The 25,982-nt window shown below is 41.1% G+C and overlaps 1 protein-coding gene across 3 annotated transcripts in view; it reads left to right on the forward strand.

The window, feature by feature from the left end:
- Positions 1-25,982, forward strand: part of DOK6 (docking protein 6) — a 395,012-nt gene that overhangs the window by 210,598 nt on the left and 158,432 nt on the right. For all 3 annotated transcript variants that reach the window (XM_045006143.1, XM_045006142.1, XM_045006144.1), the window contains one exon: positions 7,901-8,020. In XM_045006143.1, the coding sequence (XP_044862078.1) occupies positions 7,901-8,020 (120 nt within the window). The remainder of the gene's footprint in view (positions 1-7,900; positions 8,021-25,982) is intronic.

Here is a 25,982-nt window from a genome sequence, read left to right on the forward strand (position 1 = left end):
GATCCTGCTGGGCTGAGCCTGCTTGTCTCTACCTGGTGCACCTTGCACAGAGGGGCAAGACCCCGGGGTGTTTCTGGGGCAGGCTCAGCCCTTGCGCTGTGTCAGGGTCAGGTGCAGCATCACTGCCGGGTCCCTGTCTGGGGTGAGGAGAGGCTTCAGGGTGATCTCCCACCTCCATGCTCCCCACTGCCAGGCTGGAGCCTCCACATTTATATATTGACAAATTTTGCAGAATTTTTAAATATTGTGCACAGAATTTTTTTGGTGCAGAATTCCCAAAGGAGTTATATATTGTGTGTCATTGCTGAAAGGTCCCTTTTTGGAGATGTGACTGACGTTGTTTATATTATTGCCATGAAGCATATTTTATACGTGCTGCCTGCAGTTATTTTACTTTTGCACTGTTTTCTTTTCATTTAATAATTGCAGAACTGGAAATAGATTGACGATACTGGGAAGTTGCCTAATTTCTATGGCAAATCCTTGTAGCTGACAATGTTCAATATAAAAATGTGTTTCTGCCTATTTCCAGACAGCTTGTAGTGTTTACTCTTTTACACTAAAAAGGAAAAGTATCATTCATACCAAACAATTGTATTTCTTTTTGGCTAAGAACACTGGAGCCGTATTCTGCCACTGTTACTCATATTGCATAGTTCCTACTCTGAAGAAGAGTACCACTGAAATAAATGGGACTACTTTCTGAGAAAAGTAGTACCCTAGATGAGTAATAGTATCAGGAAATCTAGCCTTAAAGACACAATTCTTTTGCTCACACGAGTAACATGGTACTGCATGAGTATCGCCATTCATTTCAATGGGACTAGTCAGTGAGGTAAGTGCTATTCAGTGGAAGTAAGAATGGTAGAATTTATTCTTTAACTAGAGGAAAAGAAATAGGTATGTTGTATAGCTAAATTGCACCAATGTCTAACCAGGGGAGGCGGGGGGGAGAAAAACTGTCTATAAAATGTACAATTTCCTCTCATGTTCCCATACCTTCACCAATCTTTTGTTTTGTTTTGTTTTGTTTGTTTTTTTACAAGAATTGGCCTGAAACTTAGCCCTTAGCTTATATGGTCAAGATACGAGTGGCTTTCTTCCCACCCACTGTGACCCCAGGAGACCTACTGAAGTATTTTGCCCCAGTACTGTACAGCATTTCTTAAAATTTGATTTAAGTTTTCACATTATTGTCAGTTTTTATTTCTTGGTGTTGCCTTATCTAGTGTTAATGCTATTTTAAAAAAACTGTATTCTGGATATGGCTGACATTTTATATAGTTATGAAATTAATGACTATTAGCATTCAGCATTATAGCTAGGTCCTTACCAAATTCATGGTCCATTTGGTCAATTTCACAGTCATAGGATTTTTAAAATAGTAAATTTAATTATTTCAGCTATTTAAATCTGAAATTTCACAGTGTTGTAATTGTAGTGGTCCTGACCCAAAAAGGAGTTGTGTGTGTGGGGTCACAAAGTTATTGTAGGGGGGTTGCAGTACTGCTACCCTTACTTCTGTGCTGCTGCTGGCGGCAGCACTGCCTTCAGAGCTCAGCAGCTGGAGAGCGGCAACTGCTGGCCAGGAGCCCAGCTCTGAAGGCAAAGCTACTGCCAGCAGCAGCACAGAAGTAAGGATGGCATGGTTTGGTATTGCCACCCTTACTTCTGCGCTGCTGTCTGTAGAGCTGGGCCCTCAGTTGGCAGCCACCACTCTCCAGTTGCGCAGGGGCTGAAGGCAGCACAGAAGTAAAGGTGGCAATACTGTGACTCCCCCCCCTAAAATAACTTTGTGACACCTCCCCCCCACCCCCGCAACTCCCTTTTGGGTCAGGACTCCCAATTTTAGAAACGCTGGTCTCCCCCATGAAATCTGTATGGTATAGGGTAAAAGCACACAAAAGACCAGATTTCATGTGGGGAGACCAGATTTCACAATCTGTGATGCATTTTTCATGGCTGTGAATTTGTTAGGGCCCTAATTATAGCATCTTATATGCTCTTCTTTTCTAATACAAATGTATGCAGCATAGTTCATTCAAGGAAAAATTGTACTTGAATACAATATCATATATTTTGGGAAATACTTTAATGAGAAGTAGCATTCATGTGACAAGTCTTTTGCCTTGTACTACAATTTTCCTGCCTTGTTAATTTCACTATCGCTTGAGATTTTTAGATTAATGGTTGTATGGTACACATTATAGGAATAAGCATATTGACTAAGCTGACACGTTTGTACAGACTTTCAGATGTGAACAGGGAATCGCCAGGGTGATGCATGCCATTGCATGTTCAAGTGACTACTTAGATACATGACTGGTTATTTTGTAATTGCAGTTACTGTGATTTTTTTAACCCAAACCGGCTGCTTATAGATCTGTCCTTGCCATATCTTTCAGCATCTGTAGAGGAAAAGTGGATGGATGCTTTAAGTCTAATTTCTGTTTTCTTCCTAAAATATGCATTTTCATCTTTTAATAACTAGCATTAATTGACAATAATGTATTTACTTCATTACTTATTTATTAAGGATTTTTTACCCAGAAATGTATTTAAAGCACTGCAGAAAAAAGGTCATCAAAAGTCTGAAACAGCATAGTAGCTTTAAATCACTTATTTTGATTTAAGCTGCCACACTGCTCTCTGAGTATATACTTCCTTCTCTAACTAACATGGATACCTTTAATTAATGGAAACATTGTCACATAATTTGTTTTAAAATATTAATTAAATATTTTTTCTCAAGTCTTTAGAAGTTATGATACTTTTATAAAATGAAGTACTAGTTAAAAAATGTTTTGCTGTTTCAGGCTGTACTGCTATCTACTAGTGAAAAATGAGATCACGCTTGTGAATTTATTTTATGTAACTCAATTCAATTAAAAAAAATAGTTCTATGGGGATTCTTTGTCCCCCCTCTCCCTCCACACAGAGATTTCTTATTATGGCTGTGTATATTTTTGTAAACATTGGCATGTGTGTTTCTTCAGCTCCCATCTTTCTTCTCTAAAAAGATCTTGCAGGTCCAGGTTTGAATGATCCAATTTTGTTTCCAGTCTTATTCTGAATGAGAAAATCCAAATGGGTTTTGGAATTCTTACAAACAGTTCTGGGAGAGCAATGGTAGCAGAAGTAACTTTTTGTGAGACATATGGAAATTGGTTCCAAGTCAAAGATCCAGCCATTTTAGGTCTGTGTAGCTAGACATAGGCAGGCGTTAGGGAAAGCACAAAAAAATAAACCAAATTCATATTATGTACAAGGAAAAGGCTCTTTTATCTCCATACAGCTGAGTTTCATACAAGAGCGGGGAACAGGCTTCCTCATCTTTATTTCAATTCAGTACAAAATCTACTGAGCCATTAGTGTGTTGTTACTGGACTGGAACTGATCTCGCGTCTTCAAGTCAGTGGTGGTTGTGTGTGCCCAACACTTTGGAGGCCTTTTGTGATTCTTTAGTATTGATGCCTATAGGGCTGTACAATATGCATTTTCAATTTAACCTGAATTACTGATTCCTGAGACATGGCACTGGGCTCTTGTGAATCAGGATACAGAGAAACAAAATTCACCTTATATAACTGCAGCAGGTACTGAACTATGAGCTAGAGCAGAAATGGCATATTCCTTCAGCCACTGACCTGGAAGCTCAGGGAAAACTGCAACTAACAAGATTGTATTTTCAGAAGAACCGACTTCAGCCTGCTGCTAGTTGCATTTCTCTTGCAAGAAGCAGTGTCAAATTGGGGCCACCTGTCTCTTTACATTTGATCTCACCTTTTGATATTCATATAGCAGAGCAAAATACTTGAATATTAGAGGAAATTAAGATGTGAATATTTTGAGAGTATTTATGGCTGCTTAAAATATGCCAACATATGGCATGAAGGTGTAAAAGCAGGCTACGTTCTGCCATGCCATACAGTGATTGCCACTAAAAAGTTAACCCTTATCGATAGTTAATACGTAGAATCTGATCCAGATTCCACTGAAGTCAATGAGTACTTTGCCACTGATTTCCATGGAAGCAGGTTTGGATCCACCAGAATAGGTCAAATACTTCAGAATTTCCCTGTACTTGGAATGAAAAAAAAATTGTGGCACTTCAGAGGCTGTCGCATGGCAATTTGTTGATTCTTAAAGATGAACACAGTTAATGTCATAGGTAACAAATTTGGTGTAAGTTACTGTGCAACTCAAAGCATTCTAATTAGCATTGTCAATTAATCACAGTTAACTCATGCGATTAACTCAAAAAAAGTAATCACGATTAATCGCACTGTTAAACAATAGAATACCAATTGAAATTTTTGAAATATTATTGGATGATTTTTCTACATTTTCAAACATATGAATTTCTTTTGCAAAACAGAATACAAAGTATACAGTGCTCACTTTATATTATTATTTTATTACAAATATTTGAATTGTAAAAATGATAAACAAAAGAAATAGTATTTTTCTCTTCACCTCATACAAGTACTGTAGTGCAATCTCTTTATCATGAAAGTAACTTACAAATGTAGATTTTTCTGGTTATATAACTGCACTAAAAAACAAAACAATGTAGAACTTTAGAGCCTACAAGTCCACTCAGTCCTACTACTTGTTCAGTCAATTGCTAAGACAAATAAGTTTGTTTACATTTATGGGAAATACTGCTGCCTGCTTCTTATTTACAATGTCACCTGAAAGTGAGAACAGGCTTTCGCATGGCACTTTTGTAGCCGGCATCGCAAGGTATTTACATGCCAGATATGCTAAACATTCATATGCCCCTTCATGCTTCGGCCACCATTCCAGAGGACATGCTTCCATGCTGATGACGCTTGTTAAAAAAATAATGCATAAATTAAATTAGTCACTGAACTCCTTAGAGGAGAATTGTATGTTTCCTGTTCTGTTTTACCTGCATTCTGCCGTATATTTCATGTTATAGCAATCTTGGATGATGACCAAGCACATGTTTGTTTTAAGAACACTTTCACAGCAGATTTGACAAAACACAAAGAACGTACCAATGTGAGATTTCTAAAAATAGTTAGAGCACTCAGCCCAAGGTTTAAGAATCTGAAGTGCCTTCCAAAATCTGAGAGGGACAAGGTGTGGAGCATACTTTCAGAAGTCTTAAAAGAGCAACACTCCGATGCAGAAACTACAGAACCTGAACCACCAAAGAAGAAAATCAACCTTCTGCTGGTGGCATCTGACTGAGATGATGAAAATGAACATGCATCAGTCCACTCTGCTTTGGATTGTTATCGAGAGGAACCCATTATCAGCATGGAAGCATATCATCTGTAATGGTGGTTGAAGATGAAGGGACATATGAATGTTTAGCATATCTGGCATGTAAATATCTTGTGATGCCGGCTACAACAGTGCCATGTAAATGCCTGTTCTCACTTTCAGGTGACATTGTAAATAAGAAGCAGGCAGCAGTATCTCCCATAAATGTAAACAAACTTATTTGTCTTAGCAATTGACTGAACAAGTAGTAGGACTGAGTGGACTTGTAGGCTCTAAAGTTCTACATTGTTTTATTTTTGAATGCAGTTTTTTTTTACATAATTCTACATTTGTAAGTTCAACTTTCATGACAAAGAGATTGAACTACAGTACTTGTACTAGGTGAATTGAAAAATACTTTCTTTTGTTTTTTACAGTTCAAATATTTGTAATAAAAATAAATATGAAGTGAGCATTGTACACTTTGTATTCTGTGTTGTAATTTAAATCAATATATTTGAAAATCTAGAAATTTTAAATAAATGGTATTCTATTATTGTTTAACAGCATGATTAATCGTGTAATTAATCACAATTATTTTTTTAATCAGGCGATTAATTGTGATTAATTTTTTTAATCGCTTGACAGCCCTAATTCTGATCTAAATTGCACTGGTTTGGTATTCTGCAGATGTGGAAAAGGAATCTACTACAACTCTCCTAATACATCCATGTGTTATAAGAGGGAATGTGGTAGTAGATTCAAAGGGAGTGTAGCCATTTAAAAAAGGTTATTTCAGAGTGTGTGTCAAGGTTATTTCAGAGTGTGTGTCAAAGCTCCATCTTGGCAATCCTGTGTGCTCAAAAATACTAGGAGTGCATAAGCTGAAACAGCACCTTAGTAGACAATCCATTTGTGTTTCTGGAAGTACACACACAGCCCTTCAGTCTTGCAAAAGCTGTTCAGTCCAACAACAGAGTCATTTCCATAATGGAAAATATATATTTATAGAGTATTAAATTGTTTGTTTTTGTAACATGTAAACATGGTTTATACACTTACAATATGATAAATGTGACTACAGCCTGATGTAATCATAACTTTAGTATTTTCCTTTACTTAGTTGCATAAAAATCTTTTCAATTAGTGGTAACAGTTTACCTAAATCAATAAAATTTGTTTTTGCCTGAGGTTTATGTAAGTATAATATATTCTTCAACTATTTGGCTATAAGTTCATGATTCATATATTTCCATATATTTTATACTTTCCAAAAAGTTTCCAAATTTAAACTATTAAAAGTATACTTTCAGCATTGACAACATACGTTCTATTGACTGTGCCTCCCATTATGTTGATTTGATTTACTAAATAGTTTCTCATGTGTGTTAAAATATATTTCTTCCGAGAGGGATTTTCTACGAGTTGCTTTCCCTTGGCTTTGCCTGATTTTGTGGGGGTACAGTCGAAGTTAATCACCACTGAGGCATAACAACTTGCAGTAATAGCTACAATCAAGAAATGAACTGAATCTGATTACCACAGTGGATTGCAGCTAGAGATTGGCCCAAACTAAGCCGTGCTATTTGGAAATTTTGAATCTGGATCCCAACCTTCAGAGTCTAGAAATGCCTTGTTGATAAAGAAGATTGACAAGGAGCATTCACAAGAAACCTTCATGTTTCCTTTCAGTGGGGTTGTGTTTTTTCCACCTGTCATGAATTTGACTTCAGGAGACATGTGGCTTAAGAACTTACTCACTGCTTTCAAAGTATTTCCATAAAAGTCCTCCTTTAACTATAGTGACATTAGGCTGGATTCATGAACACAATATTGATTTGTGCACATTTTTTTTCTCTTTTAGATGTTTGTTTGAGAGGCAGGATGGCTTTACATTTACCATCTCCTCACAGATCTGTCTTATTTACTGTTAAATTTATAAGACAAACCCATTGTTGAACCTCTGGGTGCTGGAACAGTTCAGTACTGTAAGAAAATGTATATTTTTGACAAAATAAATTACCTCAGGAAAAATGACAGCCATTGTATGGTGCTATAAAAGTCATTAAACTTGGACTTTATCAGACAAATAAAGATGTGAGTTCGAGAGATGAGTTTGCTCCATTCTCTTAGTTTCCATCATATTGATATCTAGGGACTGTAAGCAAAAGCACCCAGTTAATCTTAATAATCAAGATGGATTTAAAGCAACAATAATGTATCTTTTCAGATAACTATACATTAAAATAATTTTAAATTAAATTATTTCCATCAAGCAGGACTTGCTGAAAGATACTTTCTGAACAGCCTTCCCCGACCCAGTCACCCACACAGAGAGAGTTTTGCAACTGGGAAAAGTTGGAGGCTGTCCTGGGTGTATGAGTTGATTTCTAGCAAAATGAGCTTTTTTACACTTTTCACCTGTTTCTAATCAATTCAGGAGCCATGGCCTGATTCTTTTTTTAGAAAAGGTCCATAAATCAAGGCAAAACAGTGTGTTCGGGATTTTTTTTTCCGTTTTTTGCTGGTTTTGAAACAGAAGTTATTAATCGTAACTCAGTCATAAAAATAGTCTGTTGATCAAAGACCTATTTCATGTTGTACCTTCTTTTGAGTAAAATATTTCATGAATTCCACTGATGTCTTTGTTTATGGTTATTTTCAGAACTGGAGGCAGAGGAGTGGTGCAAACATCTTTGCATAGAGTGTCTAGGGACCAGGCTCAATGATATAAGCCTTGGGGAGCCAGATTTGCTTGCTGCTGGAGTCCAGAGAGAACAAAATGGTAGGTAGCCATCTGATATGGCTCTCCCAAATATTTCTGTATAGTTCTTCCCAAAGGTGAACAACAGTCTACCTTTGTTTTTTCTTCACATCTGCTAGAATAAGGAAAAATTGACCAGATGCAAGAAGGAGAGAAAATTCTGACTAACTTTAGTAGCAAGTCCAATGTTTATATATTTTCTCTCTCTCTCTCTCTCACTCACACACACACACATACACACACACACACACACACACTATGGTCACATTTGGGAAATTAATATCATGACTTCTTTGGACAATGAAAGAATGAAAAAACAGCAGACATTCTAAAATAGTCCCTGAAGAAATTGATGAACATTTTAAAAAGTCACCCTTTGGGTCAGAAAACATCTTCCTGTTATATATTCATACAGTGCCTAATACAATGGTGCCAGGGCCTCAAAGTGCTGCCACATACATATAATAAATATAATAGTGGGGCATGGTCTGCTGAGAAGAAAGTCTCTAGCTTTCCAGTAAATGCACAGGCGATTGGATGTTGGTGGTTGAAATCCACAAGAATTAAACAAAATCTTCTGTTATACAGTCATTTAACATCCAAAATCACAGCCCTCTTTTATCAATCATTCTTATTCCTTGGAACAAAGTCCATGTTTTTTTAAAAAGTAATGCAAAGAAGCTTAGAGCTTGTCTACACTTACATTTTATAGTGCTCTAACTTGCTGGCTCAGGGGTATGACAGCGCTTTGAAGTTTCCAGTGTAGCCATATCCCCTGATAGCTGTAAAATAGTACCAGTACCTGTATCTTTGCCTCAGCTTTGCAAACAAAATTACATCATTAAATTGTGGAACGACTACCATTTCCTCAATATTATTTTATTTATTAACTTGTGGTAGTGTCCTGGATGCATTTGAATCCAGTAAATGAAACATGGAGAAATCCATAAGAAGTATGACATCCTACTCGTTCTAGGAAAGGATGTTGCTCAGTTCCATTTCAAATAAATCTGGGGCCTTTGTGAAGCTGTTTGTTTGGATCACTCACTGCAAGACACAAGATTTAGCATGTAATATGATTCACCTTCACAACGGCCTCAGACCACTATATTAAGTACAGGAGGGTGGATTGACAGCCATGTGGGGAGGTGAGGGTGATCAGGAATATATCCAGGAAAAAACCCACAAACAAACACACACTTTTTCTATCATCTGCCATATATGTATAAGTTCTTATATTGTAGAACAAGTGTGTTATGTGTTTGAGGGGGGGAGTTATGGGACCAGTAGATGGAGGTTTCCTCAAAGATGAAGAGGAACAAACCTGTGATCTGCTCAAATGGATTGCAATAAAAGGAGAAACATCTTTATTCCCTAGGGGTCTCAATATATCACCACAGAGCTCTGAGTCAGTGTCCTGCTGCTTTGTGTCATAAGCAGTGAATATCACAATGAGATTTCTCAGCTTGTGCCTGATAGAGTGGGGCTCTCATGATATAGGGTCCCCTGAAGATCCAGGCTGAACAGCTCAGTCTGAATTGGCCTTGATGCAGTTGCTGTAGTATAACAGTTAATTGTGTTGTTACTGACTACTAAAAATTGGCACGTAAAAATAATTAGCATCTTTATTGTCCTGTTGTAAATAAATGAAATGAAACAAATACAATTAGCTTGGAAGCATGGGGCCTTGGTGTGGATCACATCGATAAGACAGCAAGGGGTATGATTAGTGGTACCTCTTCAAGCAAAGGGGGGTGAATGAAATCAAAATGTCAAGAACATTCTGTACTGAGTCATTAGTTACAGTACCTCAGACAATGCAATTTTGATACATATGCCCCAGTATAGAATTCTCTATTTAAATTAGCATCTTTAAAACTCAAAGTTGCTATCCTAGTTAGTTGCTTAATGCTAAGCAAGTGCTTGTTTTCTTAAAATCCCAGTAGGATGTACAAAGAAGCAGGGCCGGCTCTAACTTTTTTGCCGCCCCAAGCAAAAAAAAGACCGCCGCCCCGCTGTAACACCCCCCCCGCGAGTGCCGCGCCGCCAAACCCCCCGAGCATCGCACCACCCAAGCCCCCCGCCCCCTCCGAGTGCCGCGCTGCCCAAGCCCCTGCCCCCCCGAGCGCCATGTCGCGCCACCCAAGCCCCCACTCCCCTGAGCGCCACCCAAGCCCCCGCCCCTCCAAGCTCCGCCGAAACAAAAACAAACAAACAAGAAAAACCCTCCAGCGCTGCCCTGCCAAACCAAGAAACCCCCCCCAAAAACGAGCGCCGCCCTGCCCCAAGGTGCCGCCCCAAGCATGTGCGTGATTGGCTGGTGCCTGGAGCCGGCCCTGCAAAGAAGACCAGATGCTATTATTATTTGTATCCTTTTGTATCCACCCTTTTGGTTCATATAGCTGCCACTCTAAGAGCTTGCAGATGCGCTCAGTTGTCTTCAACAGGGTTTTGTTTTTTGTTTGTTTGTTTTTTACTAAAATAAGTTGAATAGAACTGTGGACCCTAGGAACTAAGATTACCTTAGTTACTCTAAACTTGGAGGCCTTATTCCTAACATGACAGTGTAATGGAAGAAATTAATAATTTCTGAGGAAATAGTTTGGTGATCTGTGATAGAAATGTCAAATTTTAAAATTATTTTTCTTTAATCAATGGTGCAAAATAATGAGTTCTACCAATTTGCAAGATTCTAGCTCATAAGGGCTCACTTTCAAACATTGTAGCTCAAAGAGCACTTGAAATCCATAGAAAGACTGATGCGCTTCTGATGACCTGAAATGGAAAGGTCAAAGTTTAAATTTTCAGCCCATAAAAAGCAACAGTATGTAACAAATTTCAAGATTCTTGCTCCCTGTGAAAATGTCTCCCTGTGCTCCCTGTGAAAATTGTCAGACTCAAGTCTGTTACAAATGACTGCGTTATATGGGTGTTATGTAATTGTACTTAACACTTACATAGCACCTTTCAAGCCAGTACTTTATAAGCATTAATATCCTCACAGCATCCCTCTGAGTTAGGTTAATATTAATGCACAGAGTGACAGAAAAAGATGGAAAGACACACCTGAATCTTAGCAGCAGAGCCAGGAATAGAACCCAAAGTCTCTATTCCTAGTTTCCTTTTCTTGCTACTGGCATGTACTGTTTTCTGAAAATTTTCAGGGCTATTCTCTCAGGAAGGGTTGGATATGGCTGAACAAGAAGTACTGATCTGTTGGCTCTTGTTAACAGCTAAGGTTGTGACAGAATTTTCAGTTTAATTATACTTTGGGTTCTAACTTACTATTGATATTTTGTAGACTAAAATAATTGCAACATGGTGACATGATATAACATCACAAAGTTAATATCTTTATATCCTGGCAAGACAGTACTGCCAGATGCAATCCTACTCTGCTATCGTTTGCAAATGGCCCCATATCCCTAAACATCTGCTGAACATACTTTGCCACAGTAAGGTGCAGACTTTACTGATAAGTAATTACTGCCACTTACAGAAACACTAACTTAATAAGAGTTTTCTTTCATAACTAGTCTGGTTTTTCCATGGTAGCGTTCTTAATATGTTACGTCCCTCATCTCCTCTAATATTTCCATGCTACACTCCCTTTCTCTGGAGTTCGTGAATTCTGTGTTGAGATCATTTGTATTCCATAAATTGGTATGGCCAGTTGTTAATATAGGTTGAAAGGGCAGGAGAGCACTTGCCGTATGAGCCAGGCAGGAGGGGGAAATGTGGAGATAGCAGTCCATCCAAGGTAAGGAAGAATGGAGTTCTCTGTCCCCATTTCCCCTTGGTTTAGCTCCTGGTTATGGCAGAACAGCAGCTGGGAGGGTCTAGCTTTCAAGTTTTGCGGTAAGTTGTGTGACAAAGAACCAAGCTTGCATTGGTGGCTTCCGGGCAGATTCAGTGGCCTCAGAAGCTTGCTAAGGCCCTCAGTGTGACCTCTCTTTCTCAGCGTAGTGGCAAGGGTCACAGCCTACCGAGTTACTTTCATCACAGGCCAGTATGGGAGTCTCTGTTGCTCCTTTGAGCTAGTAGGCGCAGTTCAGCTTCTTGTCTGGACCAAGGTCTGCTTCCCCTCTCAAAGAGGTCTCTGAAGAGCATGGGGGCGGGAGCGGAAACCTGGGCCCACCCTCTACTCCAGGTTCCAGCCCAGGGACCCTAACATTAGCAGCTGTTGGCGGCTTCCCCTTCACCACTGGAGTTGCTTTGATTCCCTGGTCCACTTCCATGTGGTCAGGGGCGGCTCCAGGCCCCAGCACGCCAAGCGCGTGATTGGGGCGGCATGCCGCGGGGGGGGGGCGCACTGCGGCTCCGGTGGACGAGGGGGCGGCAGGTGGCTCCGGTGGACCTCCCGCAGATGTGCCTGCGGAGGGTCCGCTGGTCCCGCGGCTTCGGTGGAGCATCCGCAGGCACGCCTGCGGGAGGTCCACCGGAGCCACGGGACCGGCGACCGGCAGAGTGCCCTCCTGCAGCGTGCCACCGTGCTTGGGGCGGCAAAATGGTTAGAGCCGCCCCTGTATGTGGTCCCCTTTTTCTAGCTTCACCCTTACCTCAGGCTTCAGCAACACTTCCTCTCTTCCAGCTGCTTTTACCTTCCTCTCTTCCAGCTGCTTTTACCTCTTCCTCTCTTCCAGCTGCTTCCCTGAGGGAACTGGAAGGAGATCAGTATGAGTGGGACCTTGATTGGTTCCAGCTGTCTCCATTAGCCTAACGGCCTTAACCGGTTAATTGGCATCAGATGTCTTAATAGGCCTGGCACAGGCTTTGTTTGACTATCCAGGGAATAGGGACCTTCTCATCTTGAGGTTGAGATCCCTACCTTCCATCACTCTCTTATATCCTTCTGGTTTGTGTTCATCACAGGTGTAAGCCTCTTTGTGTATGCCCTAGGACTATATAACCTCCTCTCATTGAGACATGTTGGGTGTTACTTTAATTTTTACACCTAGTGATTCCAGGGTTTTGAAAATATGTGCAATATGGACAAGTTGGCAAGCTTCTCCTCTTTTAGACATGTACTTGTCTATTTACCCTCCCCCTTCACAGTCATGTGGTTCCCCTGAGATGAACAACAGATTTTTGGAGGGAGGATATTTGGTGCTTTGTGACATAAACCAAAAGAGGCATCTTACATCATGCTTTTTGCCTGGAAGTCTGGAAGAATTTATATTTAGGATATAAGTAATATAACAATAGGGTCCTATGATGGGGTGTACCTAACCTGCACCAGCCCCAAAAGGGTTCACTGTGCTTTGCAGGCTGAGGAAGCTTCACCCTTCCAACTCTGCTAAGTATGCTCAGCCTGGAGGAAGAATATAAAAAGGAAACAGCCCAGCTAAGTCTGGGCAGGCGGCTGAAGGAGGAGGATGCAGACTGCAGGTTCTCTCCAGGGAGCTGCTACAGGCCCCGAGTACAGAGCCACGGCATGCAGAGTTCCGGACAGACTTCAGGCTGTCTGACAAGCCTGGAGAAGAGACTGTGCCGGCCAGAGTTACACCACCTGAGGACCCCAGGGACCTGAGGGAACCGTGGAGCATTGCTGAGGGAGAAAGGGTAGGAAGCAACCCAGGGGACTTAGACTCTTCTCCAGTGAATGAACTGGGACAACAGTCAGCATGTTTTTGGAGGATCCCCACTGACTTGGTAGTGAGGCCCCCCCCGGGCTGGGACTCGGAGGAGCAGGGAGGGCTGGAGTCCCCCTACTTTGGGGGGGACACCCCTCTGAGGGGCACCCAACTTCCCCAATGGGCCACACAATACCACAGAGGTGGGCTACTCTATTGACTCTGGCCACTAGGCCGTGCTGCCCTGAATATGCAACCAAAGGGGAAAAAATCTCAAAATGTACCTGATTACCAGTGGAATAGACATCAAAAACCAAAAATTCTTTATGCGGTTTCTTTGGGAATCCATATATAATGAGCTCGCACCTACTTGTCTTACTTCCTTCAGTGGGACCATTGCACGAATCAGGATTTGGACCTATATATATTATCTTTTTTCTGTAGTTCTTGTATTCATTTCTGGATCCATACGTTTAAGACCGAATGTTGGGCCCAATGTAAAGCCCATTGAAGGCTCCCATCAACTTTAGTTGCTTTTGAAAATCAGGCCGTAGGAGTCTGATCAAAAGTACTCAGCTTATGCAGAGGCATCAAAATAAGTAGCATGTGTGGGCATCTGCTGCCCTGAGCAGAAGGGCTGCTTTATTGACTCCGGCCATTGGGTGGCTATACATTTCTTTCCTTCTTCTCACCATATGTGACCCGGCACCTGTGATGGGAGTGTACCTGCCATGCGACAGGTCCCAAGTAGGAGTGGGAGAATAATGGGTTTTTCAGCTCACTGGCAATTCTGAAATAAATAAATAAATAGTTTTGTGTCAAACACTACATTTTGTTTTAATTTAGAATATTATTTAATTTTTATTTTTAAACAAAATTAGACATTTTTATTTGTCATTTAAAATAAAAATATTGAAATGAAGCATTTTATTTTTTTTCTCATTAATTTGTTTTTTAAACTGAAACAATTTGGTGAATTAATACACGTTCACAACATGTTTTGGTGTTGCAAAGCCGACATTTTTTACCAAAAAAAAAAAGTTTTTGGTCAAAATATTTCACACAGCTGTAGTCTTAAGTCTATTAACTAAACTGTTAATGTTGTTTGATTGAGGCTAAAGTCTGTGTTAGCCTAGTGGTTTGAAACAGATTGGCTCTTTTTTATGTTTTGAATGTTTGATGGCTGATAGCAAGATATAAAACCATTTTATAATTCTTTTAATTGTTGTACAATCTTTATTTGTAAAACCCAAAACCTTTATTTTCTACCTACTGGTTTTATTGGATCTGCAACATGTTGTGAAAAATACATGTTCGCATTTTCTCTTTGGCTTTTTTGTTACTATTTTGAAAAGCTTTACATTGTAAACAGCCAGCACGGAAAGGAAAGTAGAAAAGGTTAAAACTTTGATTGTTGTTGTTATATCCTTGGGGCAGCCGGTGTAGGAAGCAATCACTTGAGGCCAGAGAGCAGGCAGCTAACCAAAACCTCCATTTTATTTACAGATATACAGAGAGCTCACTCAGTCGGTTGAAACCGTCTGAGCTATCCCTTAATAGTCTAACTCAGTTGCCATAGTAACAAAACCCATGACAACCAAATACACAACAGTTGTAATGATTGCTAATATATAAATAGGGATAGAGGCAGGTTCCCTTCCCTTCATCCTGCACCCCCTCCACTGCCACAATTATAGGAGTTAAGCAAGGATGTGGCAGTGCTTGCTTTAATGGAGACCTCAGGCGGGAAAAGTCCTGCCAGTAGGGAGGGAATAAAGAAGAGTTTTAAGCTACCGCTATGCAAAGCACATCATTAACAGTATGAAGCCACCTTTTTGAATTCTATCTCAGTTATTACTCGTAAGAGATATTATTACTCATGTAAATACCTTAATTCCAATGCTTTAAGTGGCTTTTAGATGTTTTCTTTATATACCAACCAGACCAGGGGTCGTCAACCTTTGGCATGCGGCTTGCCAGGTTAAGCACCCTGGCGGGCCGGGCCGGTTTGTTTTCCTGCCGCATCCAGAGGTTCAGCCAGTCACGGCTCCCACTGGCCGCGGTTCACTGTCCCAGGCCAATGGGGGCAGCACGAAGCAATGCAGGCCAAGGGATGTGCTGGCCGCCACTTCCCGCCCCCCTCATTGGCCTGGGATGGTGAACCATGGCCAGTGGGAGCTGCGATCAGCCAAACCTGCGGATGCAGCAGGTAAACAAACCGGCCCGCCCGCCAGGGTAAGCACCCTGGTGAGCCGCATGCCAAAGGTTGACGACCCCTGTACTAGACTCATAACTCATGGCTAAGTTGTATAAAATTTGTAGGAAACTGAGAGCTGAGCTAAACCGCTCTTCCTCTTCCTCTCCCCTTTTACTTTCTTTCCTCCCTCAAAGCCTCCTGTATTACTGCAGCTCTCCAACCCCAGGAACTTCAGCAACCCCTTTTCTAGTTAGATTGCACTCCTCTTATTTACATATCAGAGGGGTAGCCGTGTTAGTCTGGATCTGTAAAAGCAGCAAAGAATCCTGTGGCACCTTATAGACTAACAGATGTTTTAGAGCATGAGCTTTCGTGGGTGAATACCCACTTCATTGGATGCAAGTCATTGCATACCCACTTGCATCCGACGAAGTGGGTATTCACCCACGAAAGCTCATGCTCTAAAACGTCTGTTAGTCTATAAGGTGCCACAGGATTCTTTGCTCCTCTTATTTACGTTATATACATACATCTTTGGTATGTGTTTGTACAGTGCTTAGCACAGTGGGGCTAGTAAAGAAAGGCTGGACGCGGTTACATTTGGATCCTGATAATTTCCATTGACCCTTAGCCACAAGTGAAGGATCTCTTGAGTATGGTACACTGCTACCTACCACAACTATTCCCCCTGCTGACACAGGGAATAAGAGACGTAGTGTACATCATCAACTCATTTCTATACAACCACACATGGTGATGTATTTTGAATCTGTTGACTAAACTTTAATAATAGGAAAAGTTCCATTATTTTAATTTGTTTAGCTGACTTGCTGTGGTTTGCCTGAGGAGTTAGGTTCTTCTGACCAGTTAAATCAAAATGTTTCACTGCTTTAGTTTTTAGTACTATGTTCTCAATCTCCTTGACAAAAATGAAGTTGTTTGTATGTTGAATATTACTTTAGCACTGGTAAAATACTGGAGTAATATTTGCTGTCTCTTTGGCCTGGTCTACACTGGAGGGGGGGGTCGAACTAAGGTACGCAACTTCAGCTACGCGAATAGTGTAGCTGAAGTCGAACTACCTTAGTTCGAACTACTTACCCGTCCTCACGGCGCGGGATTGACGTCCGCGGCTCCCCCGTCGACTCCGCCACCGCCGTTCGCAGTGGTGGAGTTCCGGAGTCGACGGGAGCGCGTTCAGAGTTCGATATATCACGTCTAGATGAGACGCGATATATCGAACTCCGAGAAGTCGATTGCTACCCGCCGATCCGGGCGGGTAGTATGAACGTACCCTTTGTTTGTCCAAAAAGACCAATATACACTTCTTTTAGAGGAGGACAAAATGAGTTCTTGTGTAGTGGAATGAGCTTTTTGCTCCTGGGAGAACACTAAGAACAGACTCCAGGTCTTTGACATTGTTAGTGAAGCTATATCCAGCACAAAACTACTTTTAGTCTGTGAAAGAGACTGGGAATCAGAGGTAATAGTGATTGAGAAGAGATGATACTGTGGTTGCTGTTAAAAATTCAGACTTTGCCAACAGTTGGTGACTCTTGCTCTTTTCTTTTATATATGAGAGAATGGTGATATTTCACATACTGTGGTATATGTTGACTTTTTTAATGACAATCATGGGATGTATCAATTATATGTAAGGTGGTGGAAAACTCACAGGCAAAGACATCAATTCAATTAAAATATTTTTGAAGTGGCACAAATCAAATATGAAATAAGGTAATGTGGGATCTGAGTGCCTTCAACCATCATTTTGATAGGTATTAAAGATGTTCATAAAATTGCAGATTGGACCAATAGAATCATAGGATTAGAAGGGGCCACAAGGGTCATCTGGTCTAACTCCCTGCAAAGAGTCAGAAAGAAAAAGTAGGCCAGAAAGACATTCTATCTAGAAAAGGTGCAAAATGCCAAATGTTAAGGCAAATATGCAACCAAAGGGGAAAAAATCTCAAAATGTACCTGATTACCAGTGGAATAGACATCAAAAACCAAAAATTCTTTATGCGGTTTCTTTGGGAATCCATATATAATGAGCTCGCACCTACTTGTCTTACTTCCTTCAGTGGGACCATTGCACGAATCAGGATTTGGACCTATATATATTATCTTTTTTCTGTAGTTCTTGTATTCATTTCTGGATCCATACGTTTAAGACCGAATGTTGGGCCCAATGTAAAGCCCATTGAAGGCTCCCATCAACTTTAGTTGCTTTTGAAAATCAGGCCGTAGGAGTCTGATCAAAAGTACTCAGCTTATGCAGAGGCATCAAAATAAGTAGCATGTGTGGGCATCAGTATGCCCAATAGTGGGCCAGATTCTTCACTTGTTATGTTGGTTTTATCCTGAGTATCTCCATTGATTTAAATGGAGTTATGGCAATGTAAAATAGGTATAGGTGACTGGAGAAAATGGACAAGTATATTCAGATTTTAATGCAAAATTTTAATGGGGGTTTTGCTTAGAGTGGGTCTGTGGGTGGGTGTGAGAGAGAATGAATTAGTTTTTTATTCCTTTTCACTCTTTCCATGTTATCATTGACTAATGCCTCATAATTGATTTCTCTAGTAAAGACATTTTGTTAATTATTGTGTTGTCTTCCTTTGTATAAGTGCTTTTTATTTGGAAGATACCATAGTATCTCAATTGCAGCAAACTCATTAACTGCCCCAGTGTCAAATATAACTTGTTGAACAAAGGTCTTGAATTCCCAGAATAGCCTTTTACTTTTTATATGCAGTGAAATTACAAACTTAGTCAAAGCATAGAAAAGATTATATAATTCAATTATACTCATCTGATTCATTTTTAGAAAATGTTCTTCGATCTATTGAATTACTGTATGTGATTCACTGTGTGACAGAATTTTTCACATATTTTATTCATTTTCTGTCATCCTTAATGCATTGTTTATCGTTTCAAATTTGAAAAAGATAAAATACACATTTATGGCTAGTATTCAAATAAGACATTTATTTAAATATTAAAAAGCTTATTCAATATATATCATCTGTAACCAATGTAAATGGTTAGTAAATCCTAAGCACAACATCTTTGTTACTTTGGTGATTTGTAGGTGAAATTACTTGATTTACAATAGCTTTGATGTTTAGAAAATTAAGAAATCTTTCTACAACATATTTTGTAACTGATGTAAAACAGAATAATTGCTATTAAAGAGGTTAAATCAATATTTAAGGGCCAGTTCCTCAGTTGGTGTACATTGGGTAGCACTACTGAATGCATTGGAGATACACTGATTCATACAAGTGAAGAGCTGGCTAAATTTGCATTTATTTTTATCGGGCTGTGGTTGTGGCCTTCCCTAAAAAGAATCCTGGACTTGGGCTATAACTAACAAACATTACTACTTGAAGATGACAGGTGCTGTGAGTGAAAGAGCTCTGTTGGCCACCTGGAAATGATCCGAGTAAAGTTAGTATCCCAGGAACTGTAGTTTGAGGACCATTACTTTCAAGATTAAGACTAAGAGCTAGATTCCACTCCTTACTTTCAGGTGCCTAGAAAATCACTGGGATTCACAAAAGACTGAGATTGGTGCCTAGGCTCCCTGTATAATGAGTAGGGAAAGAGACTCCTAGAGTGGGAATCGCAAAAGCCAGCATTCTAGGTAACTCCTTACCTAAGCTAGCCAGTGGGAGGTGCCAAACTGAGAGATGTGTGCTAAGCTCCAGCCCTCTTCCAGAGATAGGCATTGAAGTCTGTGCTGCAGGGAGGTGCCTCCTTCTGCTTGAGATTCTCTGTTGCAAACCCTCTCTTGGTGTTAGACACCTATGCCATTTTTGCAAGAAGCCAAGGGCGAGTGCAGGGAGTTGAGCCCAGTGGTTGGGTACTCAACTGGGCCTGGTTCAAATCCTCCCTCTGCCTGAAAGAGAGAAGGAGTTTGAATGGGGATCTGCCACTTCTCAGGTGAGTGTTCTAACCACTGAGCTATAGGATATTCTGATGTGATGCTCCCTCAGTCTCTCCTGTTGAAGCTGTTCCTCTGTGGATATATAATTAAAAATTTAATTGGAGCAGAGAGACTGGATCCAGTGTCTCCCAACATCCAGGTGAGTGCTATAACCACCAGGCTACAGAGTCGCTCCCATGCTTGCATTATCTCTCACTCTTTGGCCCAGTGTTGAAAATGTTCCACTGTGGATAATTAATGAAAGAATCATTGGACCAGAATCATTGGACTCCATAGCGTGTTAATTAGACAACTCATGTGAGAGACACAGTCCCCTTGCTCCAATGATTTTTTTTAAATATATATATTCACAGTGGAACAGCTTCAACAGATAAGACTGAGAGAGCCCCACAATACAATATCCCAGGTGTTCTCAAACTTTTTTTTGCTAGGACCCCCTTTGAAAATATTTCAGGCTGTGATGATCCCTCCTAAAAAGTAACAACTCTCCACTGCCCCATGCCACCATTACTTCTGCACTGCCGCTGCTGGTGGTGCCGGTGCAGCCTTCAGAGCTGGATTCCTGGCTAGCCACCGCCACTCTTGCGACCACCCCCCCTCCAGTAATCTTGCAACTCCCTTTTGGGTTGGGACCCCCAGTTTGAGAAACCCTGCTTTATAGCCCAGTGGGTAGGGCACTGTGATCCAGGGACCTCTTGGTGTCAGCTGGCAGAGGGCACATGGAATTCATAGGGTTTTACAGAGCTCCTGTGGGACAGATATATGCATAATAGTTCACCAAAGGGTAGTATATGAGGTCTCTACTGGGAGCCAGTAGCCCACTAGTCACCATAATCACTGTGAAATGTATGGATGGCTAATATTTATGGAAGAGCAGCAAAGAGTCCTGTGGCACCTTATAGACTAACAGACATTTTGGAGCATGAGCTTTCGTGGGTGAATACCCACTTCGTCGGATGCATGTAGTGGAAATTTCAGGGGTAGGTATATATGCAAGCAAGAAGCAGGCTAGAGATAACGAGGTTAGTTCAATCAGGGAGGATGAGGCCCTCTTCTAGCAGCTGAGGTGTGAAAACCAAGAGAGGAGAAACTGGTTCTGTAATTGGCAAGCCATTCACAGTCTTTGTTTAATCCTGAGCTGATGGTGTCAAATTTGCAGATGAACTGAAGCTCAGCAGTTTCTCTTTGAAGTCTGGTCCTGACGTTTTTTGCTGCAGGTGGCCATCTGGTCCTGAAGTTTTTTGCATGCAAATGGGGCCGGGGGGGGGGTTGAGCACCCACCGGCACTGGGAAAAATTGGTGCCTATGCCTGAGGCCAATAGGGGTGCAAGGTTAGGAAACCAGTGTGGCACAGGTCCCAGTTCCTTGCACTTAGGACTAGCCAAGATAGTGATTCAAAATCTGGAAGTATTGGAAAAAGCCAAAAGCTGGAACTAGCTTACAGAGTCAAAGAGCAGGAAGCAAAGGAAAGAGCTCAGGAAAAAAGAGCCCAAAAAAGAGCTGGAAGCAGAAGCCCAAGAAAGAGGGATGGAAAGGTGGCACAAGCTTAAAAAGCCATAAATACAAGGATGGAACCCTCAGCCCCACTTGTACTCCTCTTCAGGGATCACCCATCTGGGACAGATTATACCTGAGTTACAGGGGGACGGATTTCATCAGAGAATATGTGACCACCTTTGAAAGAATACGCAGGATACACTAAATCCCTGATGACTAAAGAATGACCGTCTTAATTCCCAAACTGACTGGAAAGTCTTACAAGTGTTTCATGATTTGAATGTAAATGGTTTGTTGTATGATCTGTTTAAGGGGTCTGTGTTAAAAAGGTTTCAGAGGCATGTTTCCAAAGTTTAGAAACCTCAAAACACTTGATAAAATAAGTTACAGGATATACGCCCATAAAATGGGGTATTATTTGAGAAAATGGATAAAAAGTAAAGGGGCAGAGATTTAGGACCAGTTGATAGATTTATTTGTTCAGGAGCAGTTCTCTGATGTCGGCTCTGATAAGGTTAGGGCAGTGGTTTGGGAAAAGTCCCCAGGAAATGTAGAAGAGCTGACTTGTGCCTGGAATTGAGACCATTCCTAGAGCATGGATGCCAAAGGGAAAGGCAAAAGCCCTAAAAGGGGGTCCCCAGTGTTTTCCTGGGAAAAACAAGGGATGGGAGGGGACTAAGCACACATCACCCAGTACCAGGCTGTTCCTGGTAACCCTAATTACCTGACCCCAGTCCAACTGGGCAGGCCAAGAAAGTGTGTCACAAGAAGAAACAGTGCCCCCCGTATGAAGAGTCCAAATACAATGCCCAATCCACCCAGATTAATGCAGTTACCATTGAGTTGGAGACTTCAGTGGTGGCACAGGGGAGTCCAGTTAATGTTGTCAGGTTTGACCTCTTGGAGGTTGACAAAGAATTTATTCAAGAGGCCAAGATAAATTATAAAGTGTGGCAGAGGTGGAGAGACATGGCTGCCCAGATCTTTCTAATCAAAAGAGATGTGGTTAAGCAGGTTGATATGTTCCCAGAGGAGAAGGTCAAACTTTTTGTGTTGAGGCAATTTAGAACCATGGTAGCTTTAGCCTGCATTGAATTAGGAGTGAAAAGGTTTAAGAGATACTTTGAATATGGGGATTCTTAAGAATTTACCAGCTGATGTATTCGTGGAAAATAACGTAATATCACTCCAAATATGTTAATATTATGACCTACAGCAAGAGGAAATATGTCCCTAAGTGCACATGGGTAAGCTCTGAGGAGAAAGAAGCAGCTGAGAGGGGAGAGGAATCCTCTGTATCCTTATCAGCAGAAAGTTATGATGTGTCTCCATGTTAGGGGAGTGAGAAGTCTCCTTCCCTGTTGCTTGAGACAGCTTTCAGTGCAAGCAAAAGCCAAATGGAGTTTGCTGCAGAATAAAGTGCAGATGCCCCCCTGGAAAGCATAAGAGATGCCATCCTCAGTAATGCCCCAGAGAAAGAGACCAGGAGGGGGCTCTTTATAGAAGAGGGAAGAATTTATAGGGACCCCAGTTGGGAAAAATAAAACTCCTGGGGAGGCTTATAAATAATTGATCATGCCCAAAAAGCATCATAAGCAGTTAATGCCACTAGCCCTTGATTGCCCTTTTGTTGGTCACCTGAGAATGGAGAGGGCATACGAAAGGCTAAAGAAAAATTTCTATTGACCCAGTACTCAAAATGAGGTAAAGAAATACTTCAAGACTCGTGACTCATGCCAAAAGTGAAAAAAGACTGTACGTCTCCACAAGGCTTCTTTGCATCCTTTACCTGTAATCAAAGGGTTGTCATGGATATCATAGGGCCCCCCTACCCAAGCCAGCCAAGGGAGAAAAATATTTATATTATTAGTGGTGGATTTTGCCACCAGGAATCCAGAAGCATTTGCTCTTCCAAATGTGGAAGCTGACACAATTGCTAAGGCACTGTTTTCTGTATTCAGCAGGGTGGGCTATCCAAAAGAGAAGTTATCAGATCATGGGTCAGATTTCATGTCCCAGCTGTTTTGTGAGCTATGGAGGATGTGTTGGGGGTAAAATAACTGAAATCTGCCCCATCCCATCCAGACACAAATGGAGTAGTCAAGAGGTTGAATGGAATCCTAAAAAATGTATGTAAACAATAAGGCAAGTGACTGGGATGTAATGTTACTGTTGTTGACTTACTGCGAAGTGCCACAAAAGTCCCTCAGGTTTGCTCTGTTTGATCTCTTGAATTGGAGAAAGGTCAGAGGTCTCCTGTATCTCATTAGAGACTCCTAGGAGTGTGGCACTGAAGCGGAGGGGGGAACTGGTGACTGCATATGTGCAGTTCAGGAGGGAGTTAAAAAACCATGATGGAAATAATGCAGCAAAACCTCACTACAAGCCAGGCAGCTCAGAAAGAATGATATGATCGCAATACCTATAATCAGTTATTTCATGTGAGGGATTTGGTACTGGTATTACTCCCTATAAAAAGATACAAAATGCAGAACTCATGCGAGGGGCCTTTTGAGGTGGTAGAAAGAGTTAGCGATGTTACCTACAATGTACAAAGACCTTGTAGCAGGGTTGCACCACAGACTGCTCATATAAATGAGTTAAAAGCTTATCACAATCGTGAAGCCACTGTAAACATGATATGCTTTGTAGAGAAGGAATGTAAGACTTTTAATGATTTAGTGACTGAATGCCATAGTGATACACCACTAGAGAGCATTAATTGATATGAAGGGTTAACCCTAACCCAAATAAACTAAGATTATGGCTGTGGTGCAAAGGCACCAGCAGGTATTTTCCAGCAGGGCTGGCCTGACTCACAAAATCATCCATCAGATTAACACTGCAGGACCACAGCTTGCGCCCAGCAGATCATACTGAATATTTGGTAGAATGAAGGAGCAATTCCCTAAGGAGATAGCTAGTATGCTAGATGTGTCAATAATTACAAAGTCAAATAGTCCCATGGCTTCTCCAGTTGTTATGGTCCCCCAAAGGAATGGGACCATATGGTTTTGTGTTGATTATAGGAAACTTAATACTGTCATTGTTTCAGATGCATAGCCTATGCTCAGAATCAGTGACATACTAGACTCTTTGGGCAGGGCAAAGTTCCTGAGCACCCTGGTTTTGACAAAGAAGCATTGGCAAATTGCCTTAGACAACCCTGTCAATCTCACTACCGTTGCTCAGAGAGGTGATGTTCCTACAGTGACAGAAAACCCCCGTCTGTCGCTGTAGGCTTACTCTTCACTACAGGGCAATACTGGTGTAGCTCAGCACAGTAGTTATGCCGGTATAGTCCCTGTAGTGTAGACATGGGCTTAGAGATGTTTATGGTTGCTGCTAAATTTCTTTCTTAGTCAAAATGTTTCATTTAAGAAATAGTCTTCCCCTTTATTCTACACTCTGAAGATCATTGTTAGTTTATTTATTGACAATTATGTTTTTCATCAAGATAAAGGACTTCTGTTCTCCAAGGCCTACATCCTGGACTGAGTCACATAACCCAAGTACCTTGCTCTGTGCTGCTCTGCTCCATGGAGAGATGGAGTAGGGAATGACTGGATGCATGCCCTCTGTGGTGGAGTGATAGATGGGTCTGCATAGCAGCAAATTCTCTGGCCTTGGCTTCACCAGACCGTGCTCTGCCCATAGCTGACCCTAATGTCCAGAGGGAAGTTGTGAAGCTGAGCACTATGCTGCTCCAGGGATGCACCTTCAGACTGGTCAGAGAACCTCATAAACATTAACGAGTTTATCCTCACAATGTGAGCAAGTATTATTATCCCCAAATTTACAGACAGACAGAAACTGAGACATAGAGAGAGTAAGTAACTTGCCCAAAGTCATTCAGGGAATCTGAGGCAGCACTGGGGATTGAACCTCGATTTACTAAACCCTAGCTATGCAATTGGGGCAGGATTTGCCTCTGAAACCCATTTTTTTCCCTTGACTTCACAGAGAGACTGTGCAAACCTTCCCCAGCAGATTTGACCCTAATTTTTAATTCCATGCATTATTCCTCAGCATTCATTTTCCTCCCAATTTCCTGTTGTCTGCACACTTTCATAAATTTTAGTTACAAAATTGTACTCTTAGTTAAAAAACAAAACTGAAAATCTGCAAAAACAAACAACATTTGCTTCTCCAGTGCATGTATGAATAACTTCTGTTATTGCCAGCCTGAATAAGTTCCTATGGTTCCACTTGGTTGCCTTGCAGCTGATGTTCAGTTTAATCAGACACATTTCCTCTCAATCCATGACACCTCACCTTAGACACTGACCTTGAATGCGGAGTAGACAAATGTCTCCTGACAATTTGAGTATATCATGTCTCCTGAATGCCCTTATGCAATAATATCCTCAAACAATTCCAAGAAGTTAGGTTACTTTCTGTGAAAATTTTGGTAGCTTTTAAATCATGTTGAGCTTTTCTCTGTAAATTTAAAGTTGTTTTTGTATATTCTAAGTGGAAACTAAACCAATTGGCTTCTATTTTTCATATGGCCTTAGATTCTTCCTTAAATAATAGCATAGTGCATGTAATTATCCCTGAAAATTAAAATCTGCGTAAAGTGGCAAACCTTTCTCCACATGTGCTAGTGCCATTGTGACAGTGGAAGCAAGGGGATTCTGCTATACAAGAAAGGGGCAGAGTTTCAGGAAATGTACATCCCCTGTTCAGCACGTAGCACCGTTCCAAAGGGGCTCCTTGTGTGGTTACACACAGTGAGGCTAAAACTGAGGTGGGTCAGAGAAT

The sequence above is a fragment of the Mauremys mutica genome, chromosome 2 (assembly GCF_020497125.1).
Source record: "Mauremys mutica isolate MM-2020 ecotype Southern chromosome 2, ASM2049712v1, whole genome shotgun sequence".
In the NCBI taxonomy this organism is placed as follows: Eukaryota; Metazoa; Chordata; order Testudines; family Geoemydidae; genus Mauremys; species Mauremys mutica.